General features: G+C 49.2%; 1 protein-coding gene across 1 annotated transcript; it reads right to left on the reverse strand.

Moving 5' to 3' along the window:
- Positions 1–1,950: 1,950 nt before the first annotated feature.
- On the reverse strand, positions 1,951–17,227 carry Cpne7 (copine 7). Its single transcript, XM_051201500.1, has 15 exons — positions 16,892–17,227; positions 14,795–14,977; positions 11,292–11,366; positions 11,015–11,089; positions 10,155–10,238; positions 9,420–9,509; positions 9,073–9,171; positions 8,434–8,520; positions 8,076–8,135; positions 7,141–7,274; positions 6,315–6,369; positions 5,777–5,828; positions 5,576–5,709; positions 2,796–3,032; positions 1,951–2,184 (listed from the first exon to the last, which is right to left on the reverse strand). Exons 1-15 carry the CDS (start codon positions 17,057–17,059, stop codon positions 2,047–2,049), a joined length of 1,671 nt encoding a protein of 556 aa, XP_051057457.1. The 5' UTR covers positions 17,060–17,227; the 3' UTR covers positions 1,951–2,046.
- Between the last annotated feature and the right edge of the window lie 9,266 nt (positions 17,228–26,493).

A 26,493-nucleotide genomic window follows, 5' to 3' on the forward strand; every position in this document is an offset into this window, starting at 1 on the left:
GAGAAAGAACAGCCTTGATGGGGCTAGTCCTTCCCACCCCCTCCATCCCACCTAGCCTAACTCAGATAAGGAGGAGAATGGGTAGCAATCCAGCAAAGCAGAGCTTGGCCTCCAAGGCCCAATGGGCTCTATGGGAGGGGACAGACTGAGGTGGGAGCGCATTTAGAACACAAAGGATGGAGCTTTGGCTAGCAGTTCCTACAGACTAAGAAACTGGTACTACATACCAGCCTCCTACTTCATGTGTTACGTCAGAGTGCATGGCAGGTCAAGCTGAAACATGATGCTCAGAGCCTAAGCAAAAGGTTTGAAAACAGGAACTTCGCAAAGCAAAGATGTATTGGCCCCACTTTCATCAGCACCTGACCCATGCATGTCCCTCCACTGATCTGAGCCTTCATTTCTTGTTTCCTTTTTTATTTTTATTTTTTTTTTAATTTTGGTTTTTGAGCCTGTCCTGGAACTTGCTCTGTAGACCAGGCTGGCCTCAAACTCATAGAGATCTTTCTGCCTCTGCCTCCTGAGTGCTGGGATTAAAGGCATGTACTGACATTGCCCTGCGAGCCTTGATTTCTTTGTGAAGTGAGAGACTGGGAGACACTTCTGGACCAGGTTCCTTAAGTGTTGAAAGAAGCTCTCCTCCTCCTTGCTTTGTGATATGAGAGCTGATGCTTCTCTGAAGGGACAGTCTCTTGGAAAGAAGACTGTCCCTTCCTCACCTCTCCAGCCAGCAGCTGTCCTAAGCACACTAGACTGATTTCCTACATGCATAAATGTGCCCCCTTCTCTGCCACCTGCTGCTGCTAGGATCTTCACCAAAGAAGAACTCAGGCAAGATTTCTAGGAACCACTGGGCTCTTGCACTGGGTAGGGGGTGGGGGTGGGGTCTGGGTCAGACCTGGGGTAACACCCTGGGCCCACAGCCTCCCACCCTGCTAGGGTTCTACTTCCCCATATACTCATGGATAGTACATTTCTCTGGTGTTCTCTCTGTCCCCAAAGAGACCAAAATCCACTAGCCCTTCCGGAATCATAGCCAGGTTACCATGGTGATGCCTATTATCTGGGCTTAACGGGAGATGAATCAGTAGCTAAAAATAACCCCAGAGTGGATAGATAGATTGATAGGTGGGTGGGTCTGATTCAGGATTGGGACAATTTGTTTTTCTCAGACAAGATAATTGAGAGGAAATTTCAATTAGAAATCCACCTCCACCCAGACAGGTGGAAGCTGCCCTCAGCCGACAGCTTGTGGCACATGGTGAATCCTGAATGCAAGCCAAAGTCACTCACCGCTGCTGATACACCAGCAGCTGAGGGGACCTAAAGACCATGCCCACAATCCTTACTGTTGTAGGTGACCTGGTGAGCCTGGTTCTAGGGACATTCACACCAGATCCCCTGAAGCAAGAAAGGCACAAGGAGCCCAGCAGTGGTGGTGCAGCCTTTAATTCCAGCACTTGGGAAGCAGAGACAGGTGGACCTCTGTGAGTTTGAGGCCAGCCTGATCTACAAATCAAGTTCTAGGACAGCCAGGGCTATTACACAGAGAAACCCTGTCTTCAAAACAAAACAAACAAGGCAGAAGGATATGAGGATAAGGGATACTTTATTATACCCAAGGCCACCTCCCACAGACCCTGCAGGCCCCATCGTCTCAGGTATGCGCACGGGTAAGAGTGACACCAGACAGGACAGAGAAACCTAGGCCTAGGTGTCCTGGAGGGTGGGGGAGCCAACAAGTGTCTCCAGTTCCATCACCCTCCACCCAGGAAAGCACTCCATAACTGAGCTGCCAGGTCCCTCCAGTGCTCTCAGCATGCCTGTTGGGTGCAGGGAGGTGCAGGCATGGGGGGAGCTGCTGATTTCTGTCACTCCATGAGGCCTGGATTTCTTCATCTTGGGGAGTAGGTCACTGATCCAGAGCAACAGAACACAGGAGTGGGGCTGGGTCCTGGGCTAGGCGATAAGCTTCTGAGGGGTCTCTGGGGGTTCAGGAGGTGCTGTAGATGGATTTGTTGCGCAGGGACCCCTTGCCTGGCATCCTCAGGGTGCTGAGCTGGGACCGGCCCCTCCAGTTTGGGTGCCAAGGCTTCGAGGAGGCAGTTCTTTGTGGCTGTAGTATTCAACCACCTGCTTGGGCACTTCAGCCAGCACACACTTAGCCAATGCCGCAGGGGAGGCCTGAGTTCAGAGACAGCATGGTTACATCTGAAGGCCTTCTGTATCCTCATCCCGCTATCTGGGTCAAACGCCCAGGACTCAAATCTACTTAAGGGACATGTGACTTGGCAGGCAATTGAGCTTCTACTAGAGACACAGACTGAAAATGCACCCACCAGGCCCCTAGACTGTCCTAGCAATAGTTGATGGAGCTACCCACACTGTCCCCAGCACGAGTGCTGGGATCCTCGCCCAGCCCTTTCCTCTCTCCCAACACCACAGGAAATGGCACACGCTGAAAGGGAAGCGGGACATTGTGAAAACTTGCAGTATGCATGTGAGAGAGAATCCATGTGAGATGTTTACTGTGGAGAGGGCATGGCGAACTGTGTGCCAGGTCCACGGACCCCCCCCCCCACACTGCTCTCTCTGTGTCATAGATTTTAGGGCCAGAAGCTCATGATTCAGACACTGATCAGGGTGGAGAAAAAGACTGACTAGGAAGCCATCCCCAAGGGCTGCACTTTGGTGGGACACAAACAGGGTGGAACCATATCCTGAGCAGGGAAGCCATGTATGCAAGGAGCAGTGGCTATCCAACCGTTAATGCCACCCCCTTTGCAGCCACTTACATTCTTGAGCTCACGGAAGGGCACAAACTGAACGATGTCACGGAGTGCAGGCTCACCCCGTGGGGAACGCAGGACTCCATCATCACCATCTAGGATCTGCATATCAGTGAAATCAGCATTGCCCACCCCAACGATGATGACGGACATGGGCAGGTGGGAAGCGCGTACAATGGCCTCTCGAGTGTCTGACATGTCAGTTACTACACCGTCTGTGAGGATCAGCAGTATGTAGTATTGCTAGAAGTATAGGAAAGAAGTGGGGAGGGGCTGGTCTCTGGGTCCTCTCCAAGCCACACATGTCACATCCAGCTCCAGGCCCCATCAGGAGGAGCCCCTGCTGTGTGTAGCTCTGCAGTGCCCTGGCTTTTCCAGAACTTTTTTTTGTTGAAGCACAAGAATATTCATCACAATCTTAAATGTAAATTCCAATTGGCCACTGTGCAGAGTAAAGCTCAATGCTCCACTCATCATTGTCAAATGGCCAATGACTCTTCTGAGAGAGGCACCGCAGAATCTACTTTACAGACAAGGCCACCACAGCAGGGCTTGAACCCAGGTCTGAGATCAGAGGACTCCTAGATGGAGAGGGCATCAACACCCTGACTCCGGGGTGCCCAGATCATGCTGGACTTTGTCTCAAACATACATGTGTGTGCACAGACATAACACACAAAATGTATATAAGTGTAACTGAGACTTTTTAAAGCACCATTCAGTTTTTTGTTTTTGTTTTTGTTTTTTTGAAACAGGGTTTCTCTGTATAGCTTTGGAGCCTGTCCTGGACTAGCTCTGTAGACCAGGCTGGCCTTGAACTCACAGAGATCCGCCTGCCTCTGCCTCCCAAGTGCTGGGACTAAAGGTATGTGCCTGGCTAAAAACAACATTTAATTTTTAACACAGGATATTAGCATAGATTAAAACAGAAAAACAAGCAGGTATAGTGTTTCCCTATGAAGTTAAGGGAAAAAATGCTGAAACTCAGAATATTTGCAAAATGTATGAATGTCCTCTTAACTTAGCTCAGTGGTTCTCAACCTCCCTGGTGCCTTCACCCTTTAATACAATTCCTCAAGTTGTAGTGACCCCCAACAATAAATTCTCATTGCTATTTCATAGCTAATTTGCTATTGTTATGAATCATAATGCAAATATCTTGTTTTCTGAAGGTCTTAGGCGACCCCTGGAAAGGGTCATTGTATCCCTGTTGGGGTCGCAACCCACAGGTTGAGAACCACCATCTTAACTGGCCAGTTATAAATATATAAAATTGTTATAATCATAAAGTTTCAGTTATGTCTATTTTATCACAACAAAATAGTTAAACCAAAGGGTTTCTCTGGTGGCTTTGTAGACCAGGCTGGCCTTGAACTTACAGAGATCTGCCTGCCTCTGCCTCCCGAGTGTTGGGATTAAAGGTGTGGGCCACCACTGCCTGGCAAGACCTCAACTTTTAAAAAACTATTTTCCAAAGAAAACAAAAAAGCATAAAAGTTATTATAAAAGAAGGGAAACCCTAATCAGAAGACATACTGGCCACATTCATCACATCCACTCTGGACAGCACCTGATGAACCCTAGATGATTATTGTTGGAGCCCCTCCTTCCTGGAGCAGAGAGGAAGCCCAAAAGCCAGCCCTGGAGATGGATCCCCTGCCTGTAGTGTGCAACAGTCCCTACCCAAAGATTAGGCTTCTGGCCTCTACACCTTCCCCCAGCTCAGAATGCAGTTGGGCAGCAGGTCTACTCATGACCTGAGTGTGGGGGTTCATGGTGGAGCCTGTGGAGGTCAAGATCACGGGAACAAATGGGCATTGGTGGCACATGCCTTTAATCCCAGCACTTGGGAGGCAGAAGCAGGTGGATCTCTGTGAGTTTGAGGCCAGCCTGGTCTACAGAGGGAGTTCCAGGACAACCTGCAAAGCAATACAGAGAAACCCTGTCTCAAAAAACAAAACAAACAAAAAACAAAACAAAACTGAGGAAGATCCCAAGTCAGACCATACCCAGGGAAGATCTGGAGACAAGTAAGGATTAGATAGCAGGAGGGGTTGCCCTCTTTTACCTGCCAGACACAAGAGGTGATATACACAGGACCCACCCTGCAGACATGAGCAGTGTGAATATTTAAGAAGGAAGTGACATTAGGCTATAGCCTCTCAAATGGCTCAGAAGGACACTTAGAACATACATACACAAAAGGGGTGGAGGCAGGAGGTGTGGCAAGAAAGAGAGGATAAAAGGGGAGGGGACAAACTGGTAAATACTATGACCAAGTGGAGGAACAGAAGTGATGCACGAATCTGGTCACTTGTAAATATTACTTTCTTCTTCAAAATGAAAAATTAAGAGGAAGCAGTAGGCCAGCTGAGTCTCAAGAAAATGCACAGGGCTACAAAGAGCGGAATGCAATCCTAAGGAAAATGCTACAAACTTGCTTTGAGACTGCCTAAAAGAAAACAGATATGTGATACCTGGGGTCTGGTGGAAAGGGACATGAGGCAGGGGAAACTGAGGTAAACCCGTGTCTGTTCCAGACAGCTGAGGGCTGACTTTGAAATGATTAATTCAGTCCTCTGCCCAAAATAAAAGCTGACTGCCTGGGGCTTTGAGAACCACAGCTGACAGAATGAGCTCTTCCGTCATCCCACCCCATACTGCCTGGCTGCCTTTGCACTGGATTCTACCCAGACAACTGCTTCCCTGGCTCCTAGCCACTACTACACACATAGCTAATTGGTTCCACAGCTGGATGCAGGCAGCCCCTGTCCCCAGTCACCTACAGAGGCCTCCCCTGTGAGCTCCTCAGCTGCTGCCATGCGGGCCACCTTGGAGATGATGGGTGCCACATTGGTGGGGCCGTAGAGCTGGACCTTAGGCAAGCAGTTCTGGTAGGCCTCCACCACGCCCTGGATTCCTGTAGGAGAAAGAGGAGTGAGCCTGGCCCAAGGTACCTCTATGCCAAACCCACCACCAGCTCCTACCTTCGCATTCATCATCTTCAGGGTTGAAATTGATGGCAAAGTCATGGGACACCTGGGTGGGGACAAGAGTCAGCCAGGACCTTCCCAGAACCCACTTGATTCCCATTTACTGGGAGAAGTTGGTTTGTAGCTCTTAGGACCCATGTGAGAAGATCTCCATGGAGAGAAGAAGCCAAGAAGGAGGCAGAAGATGGACAGACTAATGTTGGGCTATTACTTTAGCACCTGGACCCATACATATTCTATAAGGTACATTAACCAATAAAAAACTCCCTCTCCTACCATCTTTGTATATGTAAGCACTTGGATCATTGCTGAGTCTTTCTGATAGGAGCATGGGTTGTGCCTATAGCTCCCATCAGTCATCTATCTGGCCCATAGGCCAGAGTCTCCCCACCCTCCATCCCCATCCCAAAGGGGAATGGTAGCAACCAGGGTCCATGTACCCAGGACACTCCTGCCTAGGGAGGTGAAGGTACTAGAGGCCTAGACAGATGTATGGGAGTAGGGATAGGGCCCCAGTCCAGGACCCTCCTACCTCATACTTGGGTGGGATCCGGGCTCCAAATCCCAAAGCAGAAAATCTCTTGTCACTGTAAAAGAGGTGAAGTTGAGTATGCCAGGAACCTGGTCCAAACAGCTGAGTCCAGGTAGATCCTGGACAGAGACTAGAAGGCCTGGGCCTTGCTGGGCCAAGAATAGGGATCATAAGCATTCTACACAGGGGAAACTGAGGCACTGAGCTGAAAAACCATGGTGAGCACATGCAGGAAAGGGTAGAGTTGACATTAGAAGGCTGGGAACCATTCTCTGGTTCTTCACTCCAGGCCTGAAGACCCTGCTTAGGGAGCTTCCTGGCCTGAGGTGGTATCTCCTGAAGGGCACCAACTCTGCTCCATTGTATTTCTCTGTGCTCCTCCACAGAGAGGGAGGGCTCCATGGGCAGGGGCCTCTGGGTGGGGATCTGGGCCATGGTGAGGATCTCAGAGCCCAGGAGGCCACATTTAGCCTCTGGCCAGCCTTTCACCTCAACCTCAGTGAGTGTGTTTTCTGTCCTGTAAAATTATCTCCAATCAAACCCCAGGTTTGTGTCACTCTGAAGGTGTGTGGTCATGTTAGAGACATAACACATCACCCCCCAATTCCCTGAAGGTTCTAAACCCACTGCCAGGTCAGTTGAGATGTCTGTCTGGTGGGCATACTGTCTGCATCCCCTGGATTGCAGCAAAGACACACACACACACACACACACACACACACACACACACACTTGCTTGAGCGGACCTCTTAGGCACATCATGTGTCAATCATAGCACCACTTTGGGAAAGCCCAACTTGGCCCAAAGAGATGGGTGGGGCCTCACCTGTCATAATCCTGGCAAACCTCGCCCACTGCCACCAGGGCCCTCAGGTACTCGTTGGGTTGGTAAGGATTGATGTGGTGGAGGGAGCAACTGTTCCTTGGGTCACCGTTGGAGGCTGTGAAGTCGATGGCTACCTGCAAGGGCCAGGGATGAACGTCATTGTACACTGCACTGTCTGCCTCCACTGGACAGGCAAGAAGTACCCAAACCCGGTTTGATGTCAAGAGCCTAGCATCTCAGTTTCCCCAGCTTTTTGCAAGCTTGACTATTCACTGGAATTACTCACTACCCCCCAGCTGATGAGGGGACCACCCAGACCCTGGAAACCCTAAGTCTCACTCTTGGAATCCCAGGATGATATTGACCCTGTCCTCTGGGAGAATCTCTGAGCAAAACTTGCCTCAGAGGGACAAGGCCCACAGAAACACTCAATTCTCAATGACTATAGCCCTTTCTTGGCCTCGTCCTCTCTGTGCTTTCCATCTCATCATCCTCAAGGCCACCATAGGTATGACTCTGTTCATCAGCCCAGCATAGCTGTGCATAAACACAGGTAGCAGTCTATGATAGCCTCCCCTAGACCTTCTGTCCAGCCTACTACTGTCTGTAGTCTGTCCAAGGCTAAGGCAGCTGGACTCTGCAGCCCTTGTTAACCACTCCTGTTTTCCTCTTTAAGGTTTTTTGTTGGTTTTTCTCCTGCCTCTACAATTTTGTAGATGGTAAGCACTGGATACTGCTGGGGGAGGGTGGCCCAGGACTGGTCCTCAACTCCTGCATCCTATTTCTTGTCAGCATAAAGGGAAATTCGACACAGGGAAATGTAGATGAAAAAGGAACAGCAAGCGCCCAGGAACCTGCCATTCTCTGTATATGGACTGATGTGGTCCTGCCCCGTTGACTGGGGGCCACATGGAGGGCAGAGCCCATAGACTCACCGTGCAGTGGATCTGGCAGCCACCCATGATGTAATCCAGGAAGGAGTGGACCCTGTGGAGCTTCCAGGCAATGCCGTTGGCAAAACCACTTATGACCCCCTCATCCCACCCTACTCCACCCAGAAAAGCAGGCCTGTGTCAGTGGGGTAGGGAGTCTATGGGCATCTCTCCCCTAGGCACTATAGTCTGTGGGAGCACCCTCCATGACCTCCTCCCTCACCCTTCCCAGGTATTTCAAGACCCCACAAGGAAGCTCACCAGACCTCAGAACTGGACCTTTGAGAACCATCTGACAACATGGAGACGCCAGTCCCACCAACCCATCTCCCTCGGGGCTGCGGGCAAGACTGAGGCTCACCTTCAGGTCTGCCAGGACCACCACCCCAGAGTTCTTGTAATTGCGCTTCTTCTGTTTGTACTTGGCATTCACACAGTCCCACTGGGCCTGGGACAGGGACAGGGACAGGGACAGGCAGAAACTCCACCCAGAACAGCAGTATCCAGGCCCCTCCCACAGAGGGGCAGGAGACCATGGTGACTGCTGGTGACCTCAGACTCCACAAGACTATCTCCACCAGTGAGTATGAGGCCCATGCTGCCCATAGGGGTCAGGGATGGCCTCTGTGGTGACATACCCATCCCACAAAGGGTCCTGGTTAGACTCTGTACACACTGCAGCCTTGGCACCACAGTCAGCCATACCCTGAGCCTTCCTGAGGGACACCAGGGCCCGAGAAGGAACCCAACTCTCCCACCACACCCAGCTAGCTACAGAGGGCTAGGCAGGTCCCAGCAAGAGTGCTCCTCCCACCTCGACACACACGGACATGGTCGCTCACTTGGTCACTTGCTTGCAGGCCCCTGTTCTGGTCACGTGGTGGGTGTCACTGCTCTTTGTCATCATTATGTCTTCTCTGGGGTGGGGTAGAATAACTAGCCTCCCAGAGACCCACTAGAACTAGTCAGAACTTGTGGCCAGGGATGGTCCAGTACTCACCTGCTCCTCCTCAAAGGCCTTCTGCATCTCTGCGAAGGTGGTGGTGAAGTCACCGATGAAGTCATGTTTTCCTCGGGAGTCATAGTCCCAGACCAGGCACTGTGAAGCCCGGGCCTCTCAGTGGACTGTTCCTCAGAGGACCTGGGGCTCTTCCAGCCCTGGCTAAGCTGTCATTTATCCTCGGTCTCCCCTTGTCCACAGGTCCTAACTCTCTAAGGCTGTAGTGGCTCTGGGAGAACTGGACACCCGTCCATGGGCCCTGGCCCTGACTCTATGGCTATGCCCCTACTCCCCCACACTCTAACCCTGACCCCCACCTCCAGTCCTGTGCCCTGCTTCATCCCCACCTTCAGAGGCCGTGTCTCCTCGCAGCTGCAGAGTGAATTCAGGGACACCTTGAAGGGTTCCCACACTGGGTTAAGGTTATTCTTCACTACCTGTGGGCCAGAAAAGACTGACTTAGGTGGGAACCCTAAGGGAGCTAGGGCCCAGGGAGTCCTGGGGTCCTTAGGTCATAGGTCCCTTAGCCAGGATACAGGGCTCTCAGAGTCCTGGGATACACAGCTGGGAAGGGGCACTTGGGTGGCAGCCTGTACCTTGTCCCGTGGAGAGTATGCGTACCAGGAGACTAGGCTCAATCCAGGCTCCAAACAGGATTGGGTGTGCCCAGACCTTTCCACTCTCCACTCCCTCCACCCCTGACCCTAATCGCTTCTGCCTCACTCCAGCCACCCAGGCTGTTTTCTCCTTAAATAGATTCTCTTCACTCAAATTAATTTGTCTCAAAAGGAAACTCTCTCCCTGCTGTAACTAAAATCCTGTTTCCCGGCAGGAGGAAGCAGGTATGCCTAAAAATAGGATCGGTGACAACAAAGCTGCCACACTAAATTTGGGCGGACAGAGAGCCAAGTCCACCCAGCTGTTCCATCCATGGAAAGAGAGTAAAGGGTCTTAGAAGTGAAGACTCCACAGCCACATGGTCAGGGTATCCCTCTGTCCCCGCTCTGAGAGGATGCTGGGCCCTTTCTGGTCACTTCATTTGACCCCAGAAGCCCCTCTCTCATCAGGCAGTGGGTCCTTACCTCTGTCCTGTACACCAGCTGCTCACTCCCATCGTCATTCACCCGATACAACTCTAGGAAGGGGTCCGACTTGCTGAAGAGATCCTGGAGCAGCAGAGGATGTGCTGGCAAGGGGGCTAGCCAAGTCTGGGTTTGAGGGTGGCTCCCTCCCTTACAGCTGGATGCTGCCTCCATCCCTTGCAGTTTGGTGTTTCATCCCTTCCCCACAGACTTAATCTCCCCAGGCATAACATAAGTTGCAAATGTTCCCTGAGAGTCCACAGTGATAAGAACTTGACATTTGGAGCCTTCACTGGCGTCTGATGCATCCATGATGGCCCCAGGTGGGTTTCTACAACCCCCGCCCTCACTCCTGGGGCCTGGTGTCTAAACAATTGTTCACACCCTTGCTTGTCCCGGCTTAAGTATCTCAAAGGAGACAGGTACCTATTCAGGGTCAGTTCTCACTCCGTGAGAAGAACCTACGAACCAGGCTCAGTCCCAATTCAAAACAGTGACCCCACTGTCCTCCCTGGGCCTCTCTCCCCATCATTAAACAAGTAGTCTGCCAGAGGTAGCTTAGTGATCACGTGTCACGATTCGATGCAGAACAGTGCTTTCTACCCATATAACAGAGTGTGTGTGTATGTAGCTGGAGGGTGATGGTGATGACAGTGATGACTGTAAAATGTAACAGTTAGCAATGAACATAGTGACTAGGCCAAAACTGTGACAGCAGCATGCCAAGGGCTCCACACACAGCCGTCATGTAACTTGTTTCTGAAGCTTAGAGGCCAGTGATGAGCAGGAACTAGGTTTTTATAATGAGCCAGCCTGCACGAGGCTCAGAGCCTGATGTGCAGTGAATCCTAGAGCCTCACCTTGTCATCCAGTTTCCTGGCTTGGAAGGAGAGCTCCACGTAGCCATTGTTCCCAGAGATGTCCTCTGCTATCACCTGAGCGTGTCACATGGGATCCGTGGGCTCCAGGCCACCAGTCTCATACTCTGGCTTCAGCTGCCACTGACCCTGAGGGGGCTCTGGTCTCTCCTAGCAGCTCCACAGCTACAGCCCATCTGAGGCCTCCCTACTCACCTCCTCCCAAGACACCCCTCCCCCAGGCCATGTGGGAAGGGACAATCTCAGCCCTGGATCTCACCGTGATGGTGGATTTGCCAGCATTTCTGCCAAATCTCAACAGCAATGGGCGTGTCATTTTCTTCTGGGCCACAATCTGGAAACACAAGGGAGTCAGCAAGGATGAAGGATGAAGGGATGGTCCTCAGCCCCACTAGGGTCTTACTTCCGCTCTCCCTGGGTCCCCACCATCCCCTGAGCTCTGGTGACCTTCCTGCTGTTGCCAGAATGTGCTACTTGACATCTGTTTGCCATCTCTCACTTCCACCACTCCTGCCTGTGGGGTACACACATCACAAAGTTAGCATAGGGTGGCTGGTTGAATAGTTCTGAGCCCCACCCTGGGTCCCTACTGTCCCAAACAAGTCAGGGTGGCCCTGGGGTGGCAGAAGGAGCACACTTGACTTTTCTGCACCAGTGCCTGCTTAGAGAGGGCCATTCAGATGCAAGTCCCAATGTGCAGTTCCTAGAGAATTCATCTCCAGGCTTGGCCTCTCCTCCTTGCCTGTCTCACTGGGTAGATAGCTCACCCATGGAGCAATACGCCCCTAACTTAAGGAAGGAGATGACTTCACATAGGCTCAGGCTGCAAACAGCATATCACCTGCCCAGCAGGGAACATAGGCAAGATTGAGTAAACCCTATTGGGCAGCATACCCTGGTCAGAATAACAGCCCTTCACATCTCCCTGGAGAAATCAGTGGCTCTGTGTATGAAGGCCTGGGGTGGTTTTGTTTATAGGGTAGCTATCACCTTGACACCAGGAGTGCTATCTGCCTCACATTTGCTACTGGATGGTGGACACCAGGGGGTGATGGTAAAAAGGGTGATATATTGTGGTACCTGACAAGGAGCCAAGCTGACTTCGGTGCAGACAATGCACAAAGTTGTGTTCAAGTAAAGAATCTGTATGTGTCCATCTGCGTGTGGCCATGTATGTCTATATATGTTCCTGTTGCTCAGTCCCACCTGGACTGTGGTGCATGTGTGCATGTGTGTGGAGGTGTCTGTCTAGGACTGTGCCATCTTCCCTAGGAACCTGGAAGGAATTGTATCCCACTTCATCTCAGTCTTTGTTATGTAAAATGGGGATGACAAAAAGATCTAAAGAGTGAGCCCTGACCAGGCCGTGACAGGGATGAGTCACACACTCGATGTTGGAATGGAGAATCAGACACCCAGAGTATGCCATGTGGTTAACACACAGGAAACCCGAGAACAGAAAGAGCCAGGGGACTGGCTGGCGAGGGCAGCCTGCGGGGTGACAGAAATGGTCATCTAGTCAGTAGACATCACATGAAACTGTCCATCTCAGTGCCCTCACTTTGTTGCCTATAAACTATTCCTTAATGTAAATGACATCCTATGGTAAGCTAGGATATAGCACACAGCCCAAAGTAACCAATAGCAGTAAAGTGCTTGTCACATGGGCAAAGACAATGGCTCCAGGCTACCAGCAGAACCCCCTAGGCAGGATAGCATTACTCCCCTCAACCCCAGCCGCAAGGAAAAATATGAAGACCTCCCCCTGCCTTGTGTGGAATAGAACCCAGAACCTCAAACGTTAGTTACAAGTACCACCACTGAGCTGTGCATCAGGCTCTGGAAGATATAAGTGTGTATGTGGAAAGACCCATGAAGAGAAAAAAGAACAAGTCACAGGGTGAGTGTGGTTTGGGGAAGCAGGATATAAGGAACGGGGGAAGGGAGAGAGAGGGAGGGAGGAAGGGGAGAGGGAGAGATTTTAAAGACAGGATCTTACTATGCTGCCCAGGAAATGGTAGTAATCCTCCTTCCTCAGCCTGCTGAGAGCTGGGATTACAGGCGGGAGCCATTACAGCTGTGGCTTTCTTTCTTTCTTTTCTTCCTTCCTTCCTTCCTTCCTTTCTTTTTTCTTGTGTTGAGACAGAGTCTCAAATAGCTCAGACTGGTCTCATTTGATATGTGTTTGATGATGGCCTTGAACTCTTGATCCTCCTGCCTTTAACTCCCAAATGTTGGAATCACAGGCATGTACTATCATACCTGGTTTGTGGGAGAGAGTGTATGCGTGTGCATGTATGTGTGGGTGTGCATTTCTCTGTGTGTGAAGGCCAGAGGAGGACATAAGGTCCTGTCTAGCACTCTCTACCTTAATTGTCTTGACACAGTGTCTCTCACAGAACCTGGAATTAGTTTGAAGGCCAATAAACTCCAATAATTTTCCTGTCTCCACCCCCAATGCTTGTGGGTGCTAGAAATTTGAACTTAGGTCCTCAGGTTTATGCAACAAGAGCTCTTAACAGGTGAGGCATTTTCCCAGGTTCCCCCTCTCCCAGCCTCATGTATTCTAAGTTGGCTTCAAATTCACCATATAGCTGAAGATCTTAATTTTTTTTTAAGTTAAGATCTCTATGTAGCCTTAGCTGAAACTCACTTTGTAGACCAGGCTGGTTTTGAACTCACAGAGATCTACCTGCTTCTGCCTCCTGGGTGCTGGAATTAAAAATGTGAACCACCATGCCTGGCAATCTTAACTCTCTGACTGTCTCATCTCTACTCCTTTTATGTGGGGCTGGGGACATCAGACCCAGGGCTTTGTGAACAATAGGCAAGCACTCTATCAACTGAGGTGCATTCCCACCTAGCAATTCTTAAGAAGAATTTGTATGTTTATTCTCTCATGGGAGAACATTTCTCTGAAATGAGTACAAAGACCTAGTGACAGGGCTGGTCAGGGGCTGGAGGGAGACATATCAGAACAGACTCACTGGAAACATGGGAACATATAACCCAGTTCAAAAATGTTAAAAACTGGTCTGGTATTGCATGCCTGTAATTTCAGTGATTGAGAAATGGGAACAAGATCAGAAATTCAATATCATCCTTGGCAATATAGGGTGTTCAAGGCAAGACCAACCTGAGCCATATGTCTTCCTGTTTTCACACACACACACACACACACACACACACACACACACACACACCCCTCTTTAAAAAAAAGCAAACAAACAAAAATTCTAGGAGAGACGGCTTAGCAGGTGGGAGTATTGCTGCTTTTGCAGAGGACCCAGGTTTGGCTCCCAGCACCAACATAGAGGCTCGCAGCTATCTGTAACTCTGCTTCTAGGGTCACAGAAGGAACATGGTATACAGATATAGCTTCATGCAAAACACCCATACTCATAAAATGAATAAATTGTTAAAAATTGATGAGGGCCAGGGTTGGTAGGTAGCACATGCCCTACTGCCAGCACTTGGGAGGCAGAGACAGGTAGATCTCTATGAGTGTCCCAGGAGCAGCCAGGGCTACATAATGAGACCCTGTAAAACAAACAATACAACTAATAAGAAAAGGTGGACATACTGGTACACTCCTGCAAGACTCAGGAGGCTGAGGCAGGAGGATCTTTAAAACAGGTGCTTTTAAAGAGGAGCTGAGGTAGGCAGAGCCAGATGCTCATCCTTGCAGAATCCCTGAGTTGAGGTCATCGCTGCCCTAGAAGCTACTCTTTCCCTCCTCCTTCCAAGGTAATGGGTACTCACTTGCCCCAAGGTACACTCCATGCCCCCTAGGAAGTCGTCATCCTGGCAACTCAGCCCACTAGGCCCATGGGTGTCATACACCTCAAATCGTAGCTTCTGCACCTCCTCGAAGTAATAGTCGATAGTGAAGACCTTGGAGAACACCGGATGCAGGCTGCTCTTCACCACCTCGGTTCTGTCCACCTGCAACAAGCCTCATCCCGTCAGCCAACCTGACAGGTGAGCCCTCCCTACAGACCGACCTGAGTTCCTACCGTCTCCCCTCCCACTCATCCCAAGCCTGTTTTCTGTTGATGGGACTCATCTCCCACCTGTGTATATATGATTACAGAGGCACTTTTACACCTGGGATTAAAAAAAAAAAACATCCCTCTCCCAGCCAGCCAAAGGCTACCGTTTCTCTGTATCCTCTCATCTCATGCCCACTACTGCCTACCTATCCCCACATTACAGATGGCAAAACTGAGGCTCAGAGACCATCAGGGAGAATTCTGCCCAAGGACCAAGATGGCAGGGACAGCATCAGATTCTGACCCTGGGCAGGGCAAGCCCAGTGTGAAGACCTTTCCCCAGCACTCAGCTGAGTGGCAAAAAATTCCCCTGCTGGAGGGACTTGAGCTCACTAGTCTCCCCCACTGAGTTCAGCACCCTCCATAGACCAATGAAAAACTAATAGAGTATCAAATCCCCTTACCATAGAGACTTCTACATACAAAGCAGGGTCTGCATGGGCCCTTTGCAGAAATATATACACCAGACCAAGCAATACAATGATATGGAAGGACCTGAGTCACAAGATGGCCCTTAAATATCCTGGAGTAGCACCCCCCATAATCTGGAGTAGCAGAAGCCTCCCCATACGTTCTAGGGACTTAAACACATAGTTTAGGGCAGCCCTTCATCTTCAAGGTCAGTGAACTGCAGATTTCTCAGCCCCAGAGCCTAAGAAACACCCTGGAGTGCCCGAGTGAATATGCAGAGCAGATGTTATGTGAAGTACCACCCCCATGATATGTCTCCCCCTTCACTGCCTGCATCCTCTGTGCACTCTGGGGTCCATGGGCACCCCATGATAGTCACAGGGTCACCCCTTTCCCGGCTCTTCTTCCCTGCTTCTTGCACCTGTCTGCCACAGCCAAGGGGTACCCCACAGCTGCTGGTGGAGGGACACTCTTGCTTGGGTAGGGACTCAGGCTCAAGTCTTTTATACCTGTTAGGCCTCCTAACTAAAGTGCCCCTGTTTATCACTCCTGAGATGAAGCCTGTACCCCATGGGAGATGGGACTGAGAAAAGGTTTTGTACAGCATAGACCATGGGCAACATCCCTGACATTGGCACTAAGAGCTGAGGGCTTATGAAAGCTAGTGACTACAGGCAAACACACTTCCCTGAAGATGCTGGCTACCCTGGGTTTATGGGTGTCCAGTGGAAAAACCCCAGGCTGGAGGTAGACCCTCAGATCTGGGTAGGCAGGGGGCGTTAAGGAGTGGGGAGGGGCTTGCTGTCCTCAGCCTGGTACCCACATGTGTATAATTTGTGATTTCTCCTAATAAACAGTGAGGAGACAGGGACAGGTTAGGTAGTCCTCTTGCCAGTGTGACTTGAATCTGCAGGATGTAGTCGCTGTCCAGCCCTGCCCAGCTCCATTCTACCCAACCAGTGAGGTCTAGCTAGCAGCCCTAACGCTGGCCATCCTACTTCAGGTGCCTTTGCTTAATGGGTGAGAAAGAAGCTCAAAGCTATGGCAGCCAATAGAGGGGGGACCCTGTGACCTTAGACAGACCCTATATCTGCCTCAGGCGTTGCCATCTCATGCCTGAGCCGCACTCCCTCCTGAGCTCATTAGTCTAGCCTGGGCGCTTCACTCTATCTAGCTCTACAGTCCCAGCCTGAGACCCTCGGCTGCACTTCTGAGCACTTTTCATCAAGGTCCCTTTCAGCCGCTGTTCCCTTGTTGCCCCGCCCTTCTCACAGTAGGTGGACACCTCCTCTTTTGCCCTAGTAGCCCCAGTTTTGGGACACCCTTGTCAGCACCCCAAATCTCAACTCACACTTAGATCTTCAAGCGCCCAGCTCCAGAACGCTGGCCGCCCTACCTGTAGCCACTGGCCCTGTGCCTGCTGCAGCAGCACCACGCTGGGGTCGGACTTGGTCAGCGGGTCCCGGTCCAGCAGGTGCCGACAGCTCAACCGCAGCTCCACCTTCGAGGCGCAGGGTGCAGGCACCACCCCCGGGGCCACCGCGCGCTCCGAGTCCCCACTCATGCTTCAGGCTCCGCACTCGAACCGGTGGGCGCCAGAGAAATGGTGGCCGGGCCAGGCGTGGCCGCGCTCCCCCGCACGCCCGCCGGGCGCGGGCACACGTGTCTCGGGCGGCCGCCACAGCGCGGGGGCTGTAGGGCGGCGATGCAGTGGGGAAGGGATGGAGGGGACCGCGAAGGGGCGGGGCCAGGGTGGGGCCATAGGAGAAAAGCTCAGGGACTAAGCAGGGAGCAGATAGCCGGGAGAGCCGCCCCTTGGAGCTGAGTTTCGATCCCTGCACTGGAGCTGAGAGATAGGAGTCTGGGTTGCATGAAAGCTCTGGGACTGTGGTGTCTCTATAGGGTTCATTCGGTGCTCAAGGCTCTGCACTGCTGGTATCTAGGCACCGGGTTTGCTTCCAGACGGCTTCCAAGAGAAGCACAACCCACCCCAGAGTCACACTAAAGCCTGCACTCCTCTTAGAATTGTCACCTGAATCAACAAGCAACTCAGTGGGAGCTCACTGTTTGCCCGTGCAAGCTGGGGAAAGAAAGGCTGTCCCTCTCTCACAATTTGTAGGCCCGAGGTAGGCAAGGAGAGCTCTTGCCAACTTCTGGTGTATGGCTGAGGGTTCTCCCCCAGCCACTCTTACCTGGCAATTCTGCAACCAACCCCCAGGTGGAAGGGAAGCTTTCATTACCTCTCCCTCTTCTCCCCAGAGGAGGTGTTGGCTATGACAGAAATCACCTCCCAGCCCATTCATTCTTTTTACCAATTTCTGCCTAATATAGTGCAGAGACCTGACCTAAAGCCATGGGAGTAGGAGGGTAAGGATGACTGTGAGTCGCAGGGTGGGAAATGAGGTGAAGATGGCCGGAGAGCTGTAGTGCAGGGCAGGGTGTGTGTGTGTGTGTGTGTGTGTGTGTGTGTGTGTGTGTGTGTGTCTGTGTCTGTGTCTGTGTCTGTGTGTCTGTGCGTAGGAGTGGAGTGAAGCATGTTAAACACCAACAAATAGTACTCCAGAAGATTCTGGGTCAAAGGGGTGTCAATACCAAGACAGGGATATATGAGGTGGTGGAGGATGGGGCATGGGGTGGGAGGAAGCACCTAGTACCCTCCCTCCCTCCGGTGAGGGGGACACTGACAAGATGCGGTGGGGAACAATGTCTCCTCTACCAGCTTGGCACCATGGACCCATGCCATCAGCCAAGGGTCTTCTTGTGGGTTCAGTACATGGGGCTGTGGCACCTACCCTCCACGTCCTCAGAGAGCAGAAAGATGCCTGGAAGCTCACCTGTTACCTTCCAGCCTCCCCAGCTGCTCTGGATCACCCTTCTCCAAGGCTAGTCCCACACAGGACTCTGGCTCTGGGCTGTCTTCCAGGACTGGGAGACCCCACCTTTAGCCCACCAATTGCTTGTGGGGTTGTGGTGATGGCTTTCTGTTCACAGGGAACTGTGATTCTCCTGGAGCCTTGTTCCCTGATATCCTGCCATTCTGGGTCAGACTCTTAACCTCTTGGCCTCTCAACCTTGAACATGAGCAAAAAGAATGAGAAATCCAAGCAAAGGACCATTCTCCAAATAGATATCCAGACCTCTCAATGGACCAGCACTGCCAGCAGGGACCCTGGTCTCTCCAACAGAATTTGAGGGTCACTGGTCTTTGGGAAGTTCCCAGGTCCCAGCCAGACTTGTTGCCTTGATATGACTGAGTATCCACTCCTTTATTCAGGAGGCTGCTCTACAACTCCTCCCACACCAAGCCCTACCTTGTCTAGGAAGACTGCTGGACAGCACTAAACTGTGGACACATCCACCCCATCCATTTTAAAGGGAGAGGCATCAAAGATTTTAGCACAATGAAATGGCTGGTGCAGGCCAAGGTGCTTGCTACCAAGCCTGACAACCTCCTGGAAACTACATGGTAGAAGGAGAGAACTGATCTCTATGTACATGCACAGACAGACACACAGACACACAGATGCACATGGGAGGGGGAATGAATTTACAAAGAAAAAGTTCCCTTAAAAAGGAGTCAGAGGGGCAGTGGTGGTGTCACACACCTTCATTCCCAGCACCTGGGAAGCAGAGGCAAGAGGATCCTTGTAAATTCGAGGCCAGCCTGGTCTACATAGTGAGTCCCAAGACAGCCAAGCGTTCATAAGACCTTGTTTCAAAACAAACAAAAAAGGTTCAAAGGGCTGGAGAAATGACTCAGCAGTTAAAAGTACTTACTGTTCTTAGTTCAGTTCCAGGCATCCATGTCAGATTAATGCTAACCACCTGTTACTCCATCCAGGGGTATCTGATGCCTCTGGCCGACTCAAACACCAACACTCACAAGCATATACCCATACAAAGACACAGACAGATAATTAAAAACACAATAAACTTTTTTAAAAGCAGTAAAGTGTTCAGGAGCTGCTCCAAAGCCGCCTGCCTGTCTGAGGGGTTCAGTGTTTCACCCAGAGTCTGGTTCAAGATTAACATCACAAAAGTCCAGCTGTAGGGCAAGTGACAGATGGTCAGTCAGAGAAAGAGAGAAAAGAAGACTCAAGAAGTTTGGTAGCTGGTATCTCAGACCAAAGGTTAAAACCTCCTGGAAGCTAGCTTGGTGTTTGCTGGCCCCTGGTGGCCCTGACTTCGCTAATAGGCGAACAGAAACTATGGGGGACAAGCTGGTGTCCCCATAGCCCTGTTCTACTTGATGCTTAGGCCAATGCCCCTGCCTCAGTGCCAGTCCCATGGTCTATGGGCCAGGGAGGGTGAGGCTTGCCCCACCTCCCAGCACTAGGTAACAATGAATTCCTTCTGCTCCCAGCTTCTGCTGCCTCAGGTTTTTCTGCTAGCCAGACACAGGAAATGAGATCTCCCTTCAACTGTATTTTGTTATTACCGTACAGGAAATAACATGTCAGTGCTGAAATGTTAAAATACTGATAAGTGAGCAAAAAAAAAATATTTTTAATTGAACACCCAGACATAAAACCATTATCATCTTATATCTATCCCTCTAACTTTTTAAATGCAAAAATGTTTTCATTAGTCGATGGGGTTTTGTTTGTTTGGCTGGTTTTTGTAAAGGAAGTTTTTGTTTTCTTTTTTTATTTTGTTTTGTTTTATGAGACAGGATCTCTCTATGTAGCCTTGACCTCCCAAGTCCTGGAATTAAATGTGTGTAGCATGCCTGAGGGGTTTCTTTTTTAAAAGATTTAAATTTCTCTGTGTATGAGTGTTTGCCTGCCTGTATATATGTATGTGCACCATTTATATCTAGTGTCCTTCCCAGAAGAGTGTATTGGATCCCTTAGAACTGGAGTTACAAATGCTTGTGAACCTCTATGTGGATGCTGGGGACTGAACCCAGGTCCTCTGCAAGAGAAGCAAGTGCTGTTGGGGCTGAAGAAATGGCTCAGGAGTTAAGAACTCTTTTAGAACCAGGAGGTGGTGGTGTACACCTTTAATCCCAGCACCCAGGAGGCAGACACAGGCAGATCTCTGTGAGTTCAAGACCAGCCAGGTCTACAAGAACTAGTTCCAGGACAGGCTCCTAGGCTACATGGAGAAACCCTGTTTCAAAAAAAAAAAAAAAACCTTTTCTGGAGGATTCACAATAATTTATAACTCCACTTGCAGGGGATTTGATGCTCTTTTCTGGTCTCTTCAGGCACCCCTATGTAGTGCACAGACAGACATGCATGCAAAACACCTATTTACATAAAACAAAATTTATAAGTTAAAATATATCTTATTTTTCCTTTTAATTCAAATATAGTTGCAAAACTATGGGAAACAATATAACAGAACATATGTTTTATGTGTTTATTTTATGTGCATGAGTATTTAGCCTGTATGTATATGCACTCAATGTGTGCTTGCTGTCCTTGCAGGCCAAGAAAGGATGCCAGATATCATAGACCAAGTTATAGGCAGTACAAACCACAGCCATGTTTGTTCTGGGGACCTAACCCAGGCTCTCTTTAAGAACAACAGCTAAAAATAACAATGCTTTAATGCTTTTAACTAGGGAGCCATCTCTCCAAGCCTCTTTTGTGATCCCCCCCAGTGGTATCAGTAATTCCATTAATTTTATTGATTTTTTTTCTTGAGAATTTCATACATGAGTTGGGCAATGGTGCTGCACACCTGTAATCCCAGAACTCCAGAGGCAAAGGCATGTGAATTTCTGAGTTCAAGGCCAGCCTGGTCTACAGGACAACCAGGACTACACAGAGAAACTCTGTTTAAAAAAAAAAAAAAAAAAAAAAAAAAAAAGAAAAGAAAAAGAGAGAGATTTCATATATACTGTATTTACATCTCTCCCATCCCCCCCCAACTTTTCTGGTGTCCTCCTACTCCTTCTCAAATCCATAACCTCTTCTTTAGTTTAATCTTTTTTGGTTTTTGAGACAGGGTTTCACTGTATAGCCCAGGCTGTTCTGGAACTCATTCTGTAGGCCAGGCTTGCCTCAAATTCACGGAGATCTGCCTGCCTCCTGAGTGCTGGGATTAAAGAGTGCTGCCAAACTCTCTTTAGTTATTCTTGTTACACACACACACACATACACACACACACACATATATATATATTTATATACATGTGTACATATGTACACACATATATAGCCATATACACATATGTACATATATATATATATACACACACACACACACACACACATACACACACACACACACACACACACATACACACACACACACACAGCCTACTGGGTCCGCCCATTTAGTGTTGCTTATATGTGTATGTGTTTAGGGCTGACTGCTTTGGATTGGATAATCTATCTAGGATCTTGTTTCTGGACAAAAGTGACACAGTCCACACTGGCTGGCATGCAACTGGTATTGTCACTGTACATATCTTGTTTAATGTTGTAGTTCCCTGTCATATGTGGAAGTCACTATCTCACAGCAAATGTCTGGTTCTCTGACTGTTACAGTTTTTCTGCCCCCTGCTCCATGATGTTTCCTTAGCTTGTAATGCTCCCTACAAGATCCAAAGACTAACAAAAACCCCAGTGCCAGCCATGGGAAACCTCCCTTTGAGTTGTTACTCAGAGGAGTCAAAAAGATTCTCCAGATAATACAGGAGATTGCCATTGCTCTAGGTTGCCTCCCAGAACTGAAGGTAAGACTGTTGATGAGGTCATCAGGTGCTTCAGACAGTGGAGTTGGAAGAGTTGAACTGGAAGTGGCCTGGAAGACTCCTCCCCATGCCTAGCCCTCACAGTATGCAAAGGTGCTATGCAAGTGTCAATGGAGAAAGCCGTCAATAGTCCCACCAGCCAGAGTCTACTGTCTGCAACAATGGTCAATACCAAACAGCAGTGGCACACGCTTTGTAGGTAACCAGCAGCCATTCGATTGTATTCAAGACTCACTCAATAGGACGGAATTCACATCTGGTACTGTAAAACCAGGGAATTATCTATGGCTGATGAGGTCAGGCACCCTAGAAACCATTTTTTTTTTCTTTTTTAGTAGGGACCACTGTAGGAATCCAACTGGTCAAAATACAGAGGAAAATCAAAATTGTATTTGTTATTGATGGAGTCTGGTCCTTCTCCTCTGAGAGATGTGCCATCTCATACTCATAAGGCAGCTGGAGTCTGGACTCAGCCAAGTCTCAGAAGTTCACTAGGCCTTGAAGGTCAAACACAATAATCAGCAGGGGCTTGAGATGTGCTAGGGGCCTCTGACCAACAGTCAGAAGCAGCCATCAGCTCCTGACCTCACCCAGAGTCCACTAAATGTGCTCTTCACAAGCTTTAACACTCAGCACCTGTTTCTCCCGAGGTTTGTCCTAGGAGCCAAGGCATTCTCTGCAAACTACCCTTCTGCATGGCTCTCCCATTATCCCCCATTCCACTTATAATCCCACAGCTTCCAGAGACCACATAGGTACACGAACTAAAGCAGTTGCCATTTTCTGGGGCCTTGACTTCACACACAGCAGGGTGGGGTCAAGAGTGTTACAAACAGTAGAAGGGACATGATTTCACACAATGACCATGAGGGGACTTGGGAGCGGGGTTAGGAGAAGGAGAGGGCTGTTTACTGAGTTTATTTGTTTGCTGTGGCGAGCAGGGGGGTTAGGACCGTTGTGAAACAAACAAGATCTCACTCACATTTTAGTTTCTGCCACGCCAAGAAGAAATTGTACCAAAACACAGTGGCCAACACAATGCTTATTATATATTTTGTTGTTCCTGTGCAAGAATAATCTTGGCTTGAGACACCGGGGCGAGCCTCTGTCACCCTGAGGTACAATGGGAGAGGTCTGCTTCCAGGATTCCTCTGGTAGCCAGGCTGGCTTCCCTGGGTATATAATCCAAGATGAAAAGGGAAGGTTTAGGGAGGGGTAGAGAAGGGCCAGAGCTTGAAGTAGAAGAGGAGAAAAAGGACAGAAGAAGGAGAAGATGAGAGAGAAGAGGAAGGAAAGAGAGGATAGAGAAGGAGGGAAGAAGGGAGGAGGAGGAAAAGGAGAGGAAGGGGCTCTAGATAGCATCCAATCATTGCTATGTTCCACTTGGCAGGAGCACTCTGCAGGAGGGAGGGGCACTCAGAGATAAGACCACTTGGCAAAAGCAGGGAGAGCAGGAGAGACTGGTGCTGTGGTGGCAATGGCAGTGTGGGCCGAAGTGTGGGCAGGAGCAGTCTATGGGGCTGCACACTCAAGCGGGGTCCAGGTAATGGACACACTGGTTTTAGTCTCTCATGACTTACCTGGAGCTTTGATGATATTCTTAGCAAGAGCTGTCCTGGAGTGAAGTCTAGATGTTTCTTTCCTCTCTTTTGGGTTCTTTTCATCAATAACCTAGTTTTTTTTCTCCTCTTTGCAGATTTTTGTGGTGGAATGTTTTTACATGAACCCATTTCAGGAAGACAGAAGCAATTTCCATGATTTGAAATGCAGTGTTGCCCACTTTACAGCCTTCACTTCCACACTAAATAGACAATGTTTTTTCTTTTAGTTTGAGACAAACTCTCACTACATAGCTATGGCTGGCCTGGAACTCACTATATAGACCATGCTTATCTCAAATTCAGAGACCTCTGCTTCTTGAGTCTTGGTATTAAAGGTGTGTGCCACCATACCCAGCTAGATCTTTGTGTGTGTGTGTGTGTGAGAGTGCGCGCGTGCATGTGTGTTTTATTTTTCTCTCATGAACTACATCCCAATAGTTTCCCCCTCCATCCTCTTTCCCTCTTACACCATCCCCATATGTTTTATTTTTTAAAATTAAGAGCGTTTTGCTTATGCGTATGGATGGATGTTTTGCCTATACATATCTATGTGCACCATGTGCCTGTCTCATACCTGCATTGGCCAGAAGTAGACTTCAGAGCTTCTGGGAGTGAAGAAAAGGCTTCTGTGAGATTCCATGAGGTTGCTGGGTGCTAACCCTGAGACTCCCTGGGAAGCAGTATGCACTCTTAAACACTGAACCATCTCTACTGCTCCTAGACATATATTTCTTTTCTTTAAGATTTATTTATGAATGCCTGCATGCCAAAAGAGGGCACCAGATCTCATTATAGATGGTTGTGAGCCACCATGTGGTTGCTACAAATTGAACTCAGGACCTCTGAAAGAGCAATCAGTGCTCTTAACCTCTGAGCCATCTCTCCAGCCCAACATATATATATTTCTTAATTTTTCTTTTATGTGTGTGATGCTGGGGCTCAAACCCAGGCTCTTGCAAATGTGAGGTGATTGCTCTACCATTGAGGTACATCCCTAGTCCTTTTCTGTAAGTCACAAAAGAAAAAGGATTTAACATCGAAAAGTCATTTTAAAAAAACAAAAAACAAGCAGAGTGGTGGTGGTGCAGGCCTTTAGTCCCAGCACTTGGGAGGCAGAGGCAGGTGGATCTCTATGAGTTCAAGATCAGCCTGGTCTACAAGAGCTAGTTCCAGGACAGTTACTAAAGCTACACAGAGAAACCCTGTCTTGAAACAAACAAACAAAAAATCCAAACCAACCAACAAATAAAAAAAATGGAGCTACTTTTTTGTCCTCCAGGCCTCCAGCAGGGTGGGCTCCTGCTGGATTCCTGCTGTTGTGAAGACCAACATGGCACAGCTGCACATGCTGCCTGCTCTTTGCTGGTGTCATGGTGTTGGAACTGGGGTGCTATAGCATATCCACTCCTTGTACTGCTGCATTAATGTCCTGCAAGAACTTGCTGCTGACAGTCTCTCCAATCCTGAGATTCAAACTGCTGCAGCCAACATAGCAATGGGAAGTGTTGAAGATACCTTCTGGGCACCAGGCTTCCTCCTCAGATGCCTTGGCCCTGCCTCTAAGGGAGAGAACCCTTTAGTCTCTGGGACTTGGGAAAATGTTATCATTTTATGGTTTCTCTGTAGGGCTCTTAATTCCACAACCACTATCTATTGCTGATTCTGACTTGGAGGAATGGGAGCCCACAGAGATCCAGTCATTGCTGTGTTAACCCCCTATCTAGCCACACTGGCACCTTTCATATACCCCCAACTCAACTTCCCTTTGCTTCACTTTAAATTTTTTTTTAAAAAAAGTGCTTAAACATGCTACTTATAAACTGTAGAGACACACACAAAAACTCAGAATCAACCTTCTTGCATATAGGACCTACCTACACACCAGGATGAATTTAAACATGTGACTACCCCTTTATACCAGTTCTGAGGAATTTGGAATACTAATTTCTTCCTTTTGAACAAGCCTATGACACAACATCTGGGCCTTGCTTTTTTCATCTTTCTTTCTTTTTAAATTTTTTGACACAGGGTTTCTCTGTGTAGTTTTGGAGGCTGTCCTGGAACTAGCTCAGTAGACCTCTAACTCATAGAAATCCACCTGCCTCTGTCCTGAGTACTGGGATCAAAGGCATGTGTTACCACAGTCCGGGACTTTGGGTGTGTGTGTGTGTGTGTGTGTGTGTGTGTGTGTGTGTGAGAGAGAGAGAGAGAGAGAGAGAGAGAGAGAGAGAGAGAGAGAGAGAGAGAGTCTTATTAGCCTTAGCTGCTGCTCTGGGACTTGCTATGTAGACCAGGTTGGTGGTGAACTCAAATTGAGACCTCTGGAGTGCTAGAATTAAAACCATTCACTACCACACCTACCTTTTTGTATGTGTAGGGACAATTTATAGGAGCCAGTTCTTTCCCTCCATCATGAGTGTCCTAGAATCAAGCTCAGGTCATCAGTTATGAGTCTGCATCATCATACTCTGGCTTTCTTTGTGGGTTCTGGGAAATGATTTCAGATACTCTTACAAGCACTTTACCAACAGAGCTCTATCTAGCCTCCTCCAAGCTTTAAATTACTACATAATATAAGAGCCAAAGTGGGAAGTACATGCCTGCACTCCTGATACCAAGGAAGCTGAGGCAGCCAACCTAGACTCCACCATGAACTTCTGACCAGTCTTAATGATAAAACCCTGTACCAAA

This window comes from Phodopus roborovskii, unplaced genomic scaffold (genome assembly GCF_943737965.1).
Source record: "Phodopus roborovskii unplaced genomic scaffold, PHOROB, whole genome shotgun sequence".
In the NCBI taxonomy this organism is placed as follows: Eukaryota; Metazoa; Chordata; class Mammalia; order Rodentia; family Cricetidae; genus Phodopus; species Phodopus roborovskii.